Here is a 10,314-nt window from a genome sequence, read left to right as displayed (position 1 = left end):
AAAAACTAAACAAAGACAACTAGAATAACAATTCTAGATTACATACGTCTATAATATGTATATACAGTAGGTCACATAACATTGGATAGAAAGTCTTCCCACATTTGACTGTCCTATAGCAGTTCAGATTTAAAAGGCAAACAAGACTGCTGTGGTCATTCATCATCACACATCTGAGGGATTCATCTTTATATAGCAAAACCTACATAGCAATGTAGCAAACGTGAACTTTCAAATTTCCGAACAATCATAAACACATTTCTGTACTTCATGTACAGGAAATTGTGGACATACTTTTTTACCATACACAATTTTGCATATTCAGTTAAAAATATAATACATATATATGTATATATATAATTGAACACAATTTAGCGATTTAAAATACCCTAGGCAATGCCAAATAATATTGTGTGGTCAAAGTGCAAAATATCTCGCTGTGATCACTCCTGCAGCACCATCTAGTGTACATTAATGTTACAACAGCTTTACCTGTAACCTTTACACTTCGACCTAAGTGTTTTAAAAAATACTGTAATTGGGTTTGTGCAGCGTTTCTCGTCAAGCATGATATTTGTACCCAGTAACACCTGTAGAATGATACAAATAAAGAGTATTTTGATAACATTGGAGTTTTTATTGACCTCTATTTCGCCATTGTGTTGTGTCTTCTGCGCATGCGCCGCACCGAAAGGAGAGCTGTCGAGGTCGAATTGTAGGATTTCTTTAGTCCTGGTCAAAATTAGGGCCAAATAATGCCTTCAGACTATGATAAAGAAGCATATCCGGAGCCTCCTCGGCAGACTCCGGCTGTGGACAAACAGACAGCACTGCCAAACCCTGCTCTGATTTTGTCTAAACTCTTCTATTACTCCGTGGACCTGCCTGTCACCACAATTCGAGGTAACCGAAGCTAACTGAGCTAGTTAGCTAGCACAACACACTGCTAGCAGGAGCTGGGGATGTAGTGTGGGCATGTTTACATATTTTAATGATACTGCTAACGTTGCTGACTTGCAAAATATTCCACAAACTTAGTTATAAGGCTCTGGTTTGTGGAAGTAATGCGAGGTATACGCTTTTAGCAAGGTATGCTAACTAGGGTCATCCATTTGGCTTTTTTTAGGTTGTACGAAGTTATGATCTGAAATGTGTTCTCCCATTATTATTCAGGTGTTGTTGATGGCATCCGGGCTAATAACAGGTCGGTCTACTACCACCAGAAGTTCCGCCGTGTCCCCGACCTGACCGAGTGCCAGGAGGGAGATTACCTCTGCTACTATGAAGCAGAGATGCAGTGGAGGAGAGACTAGTAAGTGACTGGTTAAACACAGATTAGATGTATGCATCACGATGGACACTATGTATATGTGTATGCATGGAGTGTATGTACATATGTATTAATACACTCACCGGCCACTTCATTAGATACATCTGTGCAATCAAATGCAATCCAACAGCTCTGTCATGATTTCTACTTTTTCAAAACTAATACATTTATAGTTTTGTTGACTTTGTCTGAAAGGTGATAATTCAGTTTTATTATTGAAGTCATAGTGGGCAGTGGTTTTGTACCATAACCCTCCTAATATTTTGTTATTAGAGTGGACAATATTAGGAATACGTTTTGGTTTTTGATCTGGACCTGAGGCCTGTACTGGATAAACATACCCGGGATATCTCTCAGTTGCCTGGTTTGATTTACCCAGACATTCGCAATCTGATAAACTGTACTACAAAGCTGGTTATCAACTCGGTAATTGAACCCAGGGTTTTCCAATCTTGATCACTACGCGCTCACATAAAAGGGGTGGTGTTTGCAGCGTCTGACCAATGGCAAACATGGAGAAACCCTGCAGAGCAGACTACTTTACCATGGAGGAGCAGACAATTATTCTTCAAAAATATGAAGAATTCAAACACATCATCCAGGCCAATAAGTAGCCTAGGCTAACATGCATTTTCTCTACAGTTGACAAATGTAGCGCAACAAAATTGAGCCCTATGGCTCAAATTTGGCAGGGTGGTTAACAACACACTTTTCTGTGGTATGTCAAACTCAGAACACATATTTATTTTTACTTTACACAGACTTTAAGTTACTATGGTGATTTACCCTGGTAAGAAGTGAACCAGTGGAAAACCCAGGGTTAACCCTGAAGTTACCTCGATGGGAGAAAATCCAGCTTCGTAGTACAGGCCTCTGGTCTAATGAAATCTTCTTTTTTCTGTTTTTGTAAACAAAATATATGTTTCTCAAATCTGAAAGCGGTTTAAACAGAGTTAAGGCTTCTGCTACAATATCAAGCATTTTTCATAAGTGTATGTGGTAAACAAACAGATTATTTATGTTTTCTTTCATTTTTTCCCTTAACCCTGAAACTGAAGCGAACTTCTGCATCATGACAGACTGTATTACTAATCATACATAACAGCAACTGTCCCTGGTGCCCGAGGTGCCTCACCAGTGTCATGTAAATAAACTCCTGCATTTTGACCTAATCTTGAGGTCCAGTTCTGTGGAGGGGTTCTGTGTCATTTTCTAGTTGTAATATCTTTACATGCACCAAACCTAGGGCAAGATAGTATAGCAGGAAAGGAGTTCTTGGTTTCTGTGATTTTGGATAAAAAATATTTGGTGGTGGGTATGCTAGCATAACAGTGCTGTACACAAAGCAAGGTCCAGAAGAAAAATCACTCTGAGGTTGGTGTGGAAGAACTTGACTAGCCTGCACAGGGACCTTACCTCCACCTCATCCTACACATTGTAAATTGAAACTCTGACTGCAAACCAAGCCTGATCAGATCATGTAGTATGGCAATGGAAGTGAATCCCTGCAGCTTTAATCCTATGGAAAGCTTTCTCTAAAGAGTGGCAATGCTTATAGCAGCTGAATAAAGCTCATAACTTTGGACTGAGATTTAACATATAGGTGTACTGGCTAAAAGTAAACTTTATCTACATACTTTCCATGTTGTCTTATTCAGGTTTCTTAATTATGAGAAAAATGTGGGTATAAATGATTGACACATTATAAAGACAATATGGTTGCTGTCGGTGCATCTGCCTGACCATTGGTAAGTACAGTCCATGGTAGACTGATGTGGCATATAGGAAACCATTATTACAAGCATTAGCCCTGCTTAAGTGTCCTTGAGCAAGACTCTGCATCAGTCAGCTTTCAGAATGTCATTGTTCTTGCAGGCTCACTGTAGAAAGTCCATTTCTCTTCATACTGTGTTGTTTTATGTTGATTCCTCAGTAAAGTGGACCAGGAGATTGTAAAGGTGGTCCAGGAACGTCTGAGGGCCTGCCAGCAGAGGGAAGGATCCAGCTATGAGCAGAACTGTGCCAGGGAGATAGACCAGTTCCACGAGACAACAAAGAACTTCCAATCACGCTGTAAGTACTGAACAACAGATGTAGTTTGAGCGTGTGTGGTGTGATGGAAAAGAAATGTAGAAGCGTTGTATTATCGTTGTTTTCATGCTTCACATTGCTAATTAAATGCAGAATTTCCTGCTTTACTCAGTTTCTTTATAGTGGTAAATATGTTATTGGAAAATGATAATGGGCATTTTGCAGCCATTTTATAGACATTACGATTAATTGAAAGACTAATCGATCTGCAGCAGTGACTGAAAATAACTGCAGCCCAATAGTTTCAACAGAATAAACACGTTTTATTCTTCCCTCATAGACACTGAAATTCACTTCACTACCACTAAATGTGTTTTTAATTTCTGACTTGCTGTTTTTTTAGATGGGGACCTGGGAGCGTACGCCAGCGGGAGGAAATGTCTAATGAAGCAAAAAGAAAGGATGATGGCGGCAGCTCAGACCCAGACAGCTTAAACACAGTTCTCTACTATCTGTCCTCTGTAATACTTGTAAAATAAAGTTTATGTGATAAATCAAAAAAAAATGAGAAATCTTTTCACCCTGTCCCAAAAGTGACATCTGCAGCAGTGACTGTATAATTGTGATCTTCCTACAACTTTTATTGTATCTTGCAAACAGTTTTCATGTCAAGTCTACAGCTAATCCACTCATCACAAGCTCTGTAGAAATTGACACACCATTTATGTTTCCCCTAAAGGAAACTCAGGACTGATTTATGAAAACATATTTGCATCCATGTGAGGAAGTTGCTGCATTTGCTGATTGGCTAAATATACAAGTCTGTATTTCAATTAGATTTTCCAAAATTATAATAGTGATTATTAAAGTCACATACAGTGGTGGAAGAAGTATTTGGATCCTTAAGGAAAAGTACCAGTACAGCAAAGTACAAATGCTCCATTGCAAGTAAAGGTCATGCATGAAAAAATCCTATTAGTGGTTTGATCCCTCTGACCTGACATATTAGATGTATACTTAGTGTGTAAGCAGCATGTTATAGTGGAGCTAGTTTTAACTCTAGTTTAACGCTAGTTTAGTCCAGTGTCTTCTAATCTAGAAGTCTGCCCCGCCCCCAAAAGGTCAAATCTGAGGGGTCATTAGATGATAAATATTTTGATGAAATATTCAGTTTTTTGTAGGATGTCAAAGCCATAAAAAGGTTGGAAACCACTGGTCTTATTTTTAACAATTGGTTGTACTTTAAGTTATTACCCACTGTCAAATCTAAACACCAGTAACTGTAAACTCAAAATGATGTAGAATATAAAATATATCCTTCTGAAATGTAGTGGAGTGGAAGTATAAAGTACATAAAACTACTAAATACTAGTGTAAGTACCTCAAAATATCAAAGTAAATGTACTGTTAATTTCCACTACTGTTCCTAATACAGCAGGGATCCCTGTACACCTATTTTGCCATTTGAAAACTACTAATTCTCAGCACTCATACCAATGTTTCATTACTTGGTTTAGTCTAAACAAGTAGCTCACTAATACACATGCTCAGTCAAGAGTTTAGCACAAGTAACAAGACCACACAATAAAATGTTGTTTCCAGATTGTTTATTTCAACAATTCCACTGTACAAAAAGTTTAGGAGGTGGGAGCTGCCTGCACAGCCTGGCCCCTCTGAACAGACACCCTGGTGTGAGTCTTGGCCAGATGGTCAGTGAACTCCTGAAACAAGATAAAAAGAGCCTGTTAATACACAACTTCACCTACATCTAACATTCTTCTTGCAAATTTGATGTGGTGTGTACTGACCTGGTAGGGAGACTTGGTGAAGATGGTCTCCTTCCAGAGATCAGGGGTCAGGTAGCTGTAAGTCTTGGAGATGGCATCAAAGGTGGCCTTAGCTGTAGAGGGAACAAAAAAAAAGTAGATGCTAAATATGGAGCTCCACGTTTGACAGTATAGCACCTTGTGTGGAAAATCTAAATGTTGAGCACTGAAAAGGGGAACAGAGGAGACTATTAAAATAAGTCTTTCTGCCGTGCATTACAATACTCGTTACTTTCTCTCCTGATAACGACAACTACACCACTGCAGAGGTGAAGCTGAGCAGAGCAAGGAGAAAACCAGAAACACACAGCTTTAGACACACCATTAGCTGAACCTTACCAAAGTTGCCAAGGGTGGCAGTGCAGCCCCTTGCGGAGGTGTAGCAGTCATCGATACCAGCCATCATGAGCAGCTTTTTGGGCACAGGAGCGGACACGATTCCGGTACCACGGGGAGCAGGGATGAGACGCACCAGGACAGAGCCGCAGCGTCCAGTCACCTTGCAGGGAACGGTGTGGGGCTTACCGATCTTGTTACCCCAGTAACCTCTCCTGACAGGGACAATGGACAGCTTGGCCAGGATGATGGCTCCACGGATGGCTGTGGCCACCTCCTTGGAGCACTTCACTCCCAGACCCACGTGGCCGTTGTAGTCTCCAATGGCGACAAAGGCCTGTAAAGGAAACGATAGGCCAACAATGTCACATCTGGGCAACCTCCACAGTATAACACCACTAATTATGAGTCACCTGTACAACAGATGTTTCTATTTAACTCACCTTGAACCTGGTGCGCTGACCAGCCCTGGTCTGCTTCTGGACGGGCATGATCTTCAGCACCTCATCCTTCAAACCAGAACCCAAGAAGAAGTCGATGATCTCAGACTCCTACAAGAAATCAGAGCGTTAGATTATGACTTGTTGGGGTTGTGAGAGAAACACATCTACCCTAGAATAGCTTTGCATTCTTCCTGATGGTGCAGTACAGTTTTGAGTCACTGATCATAACATAATAGCAGTTTAACACCAAGTCCTCGAGTTAGGAGTCCATACAGACAGATGCAGCGATCCAAAATCAAAAACAAAGTGTTGTTGCACAATTACACAGCTGCCAACATCAGGTGTTAAATGACATGCATAATTAGTTTACTACATTAGACCTATTTTTTGCCTCACATATCAAAAAGCAAGGTATCTGTATCTCTAAAAATATATATTTTTAAATCAGGTATATTGTAATTATGTAAAAAGTTACTTTGCATGAATCTGTTGTGTATACATTTATATAATTATTTTTTACACAACTTAGATTAGTTGTGAAACTAGAGTTCAAAGAAGCCAAATGTCACTGCTTTCAATATTACCATCTGCTACCTTAATGTATATGTGACAGTAAAGTTAACGTGATTAATGCATAAAGTCACTGAGGCAAACATACAAAATATTAACAGTAAACCTTTAAATTTGGTGGACCAGTGTGGAGAAAAACCTCATACACTTCATAGCAATAGACCTCCCCTTCCTCCTCTTTCGGTATTAAAAACACTACTAATAAACACACTACTCACTTTGATGGGCAGAGAGTACAGGTAGATCTCCTCCAGGGACTTGATCTTCATGTCCTTAACAAGGCGGCCCAGCTTGGTGACTGGCACCCACTAAAAGAAAAAAAGACCATCACCGTTTAACGACAATACCGGTATTCACAATTATTAGAAATATTAAGCCTGACGCTGCAGACTAACCACCAGTTGATAAATATTTTGCTCCTACCTCCTTGTCCTCGGACTTGCCACCCCGAGCACCGCGGCCCCTGCCACGGCCTCTGCCGCGTCCACGGCCCCGGCCGCGGCCGCCTGCCCCAAAACCTCCGCGAAAACCTCCTCTACCACCGGCGTCGTCCGCCATTTGCTGTGGGACAAATCAGAGATCATAATTAAAATACAATTCAACAACAAAGAGCTTTCATTATCTAGTGGCGGTCTTATCCCCGAACACGAGCATCGCCGCCATATTTAGCACTGAACATATCTTCAAAAAGTCACAATTATCTCAAATTCTGCTTTACTGCGATAAAAAATGTCATTAGTATCAGGAAACAACATGTTGTTGTGTAATTTTATAGTCATTCCTAATGTGTTAGTACAACGATGCGTGAGATAAAAGAGGATTTTGACAAGAGTGAACGACTCGGCGCTTCACTTACGTGATCGTTATAACAGGAAGAAGAACCGAGATAGGTCTCGCTGAGTTTTATTCTTATGAATCATCGCGAGATTTCAATCAAGAGGAAAATGTGGTGACTTTCGCCCCCTGTCGACAGCTTTTTACATCACTGATCAAAATGTAAAAGCATTTATTGCTTATTTAGTTTTATTTAATTGATACCACATTGTTTTATTTCCAACATGTTTTATTGTTTCATCATTACTGTCGTTGTATTGTTTTATTACCATTATGTTTCATCTCATACTAGGGATGTTTCATTCAGTTTTAATTGATTTTATTTGTCTGATTTTTCTGCTTAATCGTTGTACTTTAAATGTTTTAACTAATGTAAAGCAGCTGTAACTTTTCTGTATAATTAAAGTGTATGATTGCTGTTTATATTGTTTGATAATTACGTGTATTATCTTTATATTATTATATTGCTAACATTAGTGGACATGATTATCCTTTTTCATCAGCTGGCTGATGGCTTATGCATTACTGTGATGATCAGCACCCTTCATCACTCATCATCAACAACACAGTCTCGACTATCCTCTTAAATGAATCCTCTATGATAAATGAAAACAGTCCACAGTTATAATGTCAAATGCTTTATTTACAAAATGGATGAAACAACAGCACAAAATTGAAAGGTGTGTCCAAAGTTTTGACTGTACCTATCCACACCTTCAAAGAAATGAACACGAGCAGAAATTATACACAGCAGTAGCCAACCAGCAGCAGCAACTTGACTCGTCCCTCAGCAGTTGCTGTTGTTGCTACTTGGAGTCCCACTGGAGCTGCCGCTGCTCTCTCCAATGTCCTCCTCCTCCACCTCGTGCAGGTCGTCCATCACCTCGAGGCTCTCACAGATGAGCCCTATCTGCCTCTTCATGTGTGCCATGGTGCTCTGCATCCTCCTCATTTTCCTCTGCAGGGCAGTGGCGATGGCCCTGTGGTTCCTCTGCCTGGCTTCGTACTCCTGCCTCAGCTGCTTGTAACAGTTGTGTTGCGCCTCTGTGCGGTGGGAGAGTATCGTGCCACAGCCCATATGGCAGGGTTGGCGCCAGTGATCGCAGTGGCGTGCGTGGGTGTCCAGGTCCCTGCGGAGGAGCTGCGCTCGGCAGCCCTGGTACGGGCAGGGGATGAGCTCGTATAGACAGCTCATGCTGTGACAGTACTGCTCCGAGAGGGGGAAGGTCTCTGCACAACCGCGGATCTCATTCTTACACTAAGAAGAGGCCACACACACACACACACACACACACACACACACACACACACACACACACACACACACACACACAAACTAATCAATAGCTAGAAAACGACATAATGCATATTAACGCCTGTAGAATTGAGTTCACGCAATCTGTCTCAACTTCACGTACTTTTTGAAGACTAAACAGATGTGAAATTGTTTGCGTTGACAACAACTTGAATGAGTTATATTAAAGAATAGACTGTTGCATAGTTACATTAAATGATAAGTCCGTTAATTGGTTGGTTGATTGACAATCAACAACAAGAAGTTATTAAGTCATTTATCAAGCATCAATCAACAAACAGTAAACAATAAACCACGGGGCAACCAGTATAAATGCAACCACTTAATTATAATAAGAACAGGTGGCATGATAACTACAAATATGTGTACAGATTCAACTCTCCTCCTATTTTCAGTTTCCTACCTTGATCTTCATGCGTCCGATAGATTTGCTCAGCTTGAACATGACAAAGATCAAGCTCGGGTTCACCGGCTTCCTGCAGCAGGGGCAGGTCTCCTGTCTGAAGAAGACAAATAACAGTGTTGGACCAGTTATACTATACTTATTGTACTTTTTAATTATTATTTTTTTGCAGTGTCCATTGGTATTGATCCATGTCCAGTACCTCTTCAGCCACTGTAAGATGCATTTCTTGCAGAAGATGTGGTGACACGCAGCTCTTACTGGACACCTGAGGACCCCCTGGCAGATGGTGCAGATCAGATCGTAGTCTGGAGTGTCCACAAACAGCTCCACATCATAGCCCCCACTCTGTGTTGACACCTCTGGATCCGCCTGCATGTGGCCAATTTAACACTACTTCATTCAGGGTCATCATAATACACATTTATAATGGATTTGAGTGACATATTGAGGATGAGAGCTGAGTAGATGGACATATTGTGACACTTAATGTACAGGTAACAGGTAAATCAACAGGTAAATATTCTTTCCACAGCTGTAAACCATGACTCTACAGCTGCATACAACTGCCCATAGTGTTTCCAACATAAAGGCAGGAGGTGACAAAAGAGAATTGTTCTGGAAAGTCATATGACTTATCACATGATTAAAGAAAGCAGCCCTCTGCTGCTTACTTTTTTTTTCAGGAAAAAAGGTGAGATCATTTAAAAATGCTTAGAAACGCCATCTCTTAAGAGTTACTTATGTCATTTTAGTAAATTCAAATATTTATTTATAAAATACCATGATATACAGTATAGCTACATACAAGACTATAGTCTACACAATTTAAGATTTGAAAAAATAAAAATCACTTGACCTCATTAAGTTCACGTACAAGCTAGAATATGCAGACTTTGTGAAATAGTTTCAAGAATCTGGTTATAAATGTGAGAAATAAACATTAGATTACAAAAAGTAAACAGAAGCTGTTCTCCACTCACCATGATACTCTCCTTTCCTCACCGTGTTTCCATTACCGGCGCTGCTTTACTCCATATCGGTCCCCTCACATGTCACACACTCAACACACACACCCGCGTTATCAATGCAACACACACATGAACATTCCTGACAAAACATGAAGGAGGGTCCGTGTGTGTGTGCGTGTGCGGACAAATGACAACAGTAAATTACATATAGATAATGGCTCTCATTATGAGGCGCGTCCTTTCCCTGCTGTTCTA

At 40.4% G+C, this 10,314-nt stretch overlaps 3 protein-coding genes across 3 annotated transcripts; 1 reads left to right on the top strand and 2 right to left on the bottom strand.

The window, feature by feature from the left end:
• Positions 1-685: 685 nt before the first annotated feature.
• ndufb10 (NADH:ubiquinone oxidoreductase subunit B10) lies at positions 686-3,920 on the top strand. The gene is made up of 4 exons (XM_053337678.1): positions 686-903; positions 1,174-1,312; positions 3,264-3,403; positions 3,765-3,920. Exons 1-4 carry the CDS (start codon positions 756-758, stop codon positions 3,854-3,856), a joined length of 519 nt encoding a protein of 172 aa, XP_053193653.1. The 5' UTR covers positions 686-755; the 3' UTR covers positions 3,857-3,920.
• A 1,031-nt stretch (positions 3,921-4,951) lies between these two features.
• Positions 4,952-7,414, bottom strand: rps2 (ribosomal protein S2). The gene is made up of 7 exons (XM_053338589.1): positions 7,393-7,414; positions 6,960-7,097; positions 6,755-6,844; positions 5,967-6,074; positions 5,527-5,860; positions 5,170-5,261; positions 4,952-5,082 (listed from the first exon to the last, which is right to left on the bottom strand). Exons 2-7 carry the CDS (start codon positions 7,092-7,094, stop codon positions 4,999-5,001), a joined length of 843 nt encoding a protein of 280 aa, XP_053194564.1. The 5' UTR covers positions 7,095-7,097; positions 7,393-7,414; the 3' UTR covers positions 4,952-4,998.
• A 743-nt stretch (positions 7,415-8,157) lies between these two features.
• On the bottom strand, positions 8,158-10,156 carry rnf151 (ring finger protein 151). Its single transcript, XM_053338730.1, has 4 exons — positions 10,072-10,156; positions 9,291-9,460; positions 9,089-9,185; positions 8,158-8,628 (listed from the first exon to the last, which is right to left on the bottom strand). Exons 1-4 carry the CDS (start codon positions 10,072-10,074, stop codon positions 8,158-8,160), a joined length of 741 nt encoding a protein of 246 aa, XP_053194705.1. The 5' UTR covers positions 10,075-10,156.
• Between the last annotated feature and the right edge of the window lie 158 nt (positions 10,157-10,314).

This window comes from Scomber japonicus, chromosome 18, assembly GCF_027409825.1.
Source record: "Scomber japonicus isolate fScoJap1 chromosome 18, fScoJap1.pri, whole genome shotgun sequence".
In the NCBI taxonomy this organism is placed as follows: Eukaryota; Metazoa; Chordata; class Actinopteri; order Scombriformes; family Scombridae; genus Scomber; species Scomber japonicus.
The sequence above is the reverse complement of the archived record's forward strand: the minus strand, read 5'-3'. Positions and strand labels throughout refer to the sequence as shown.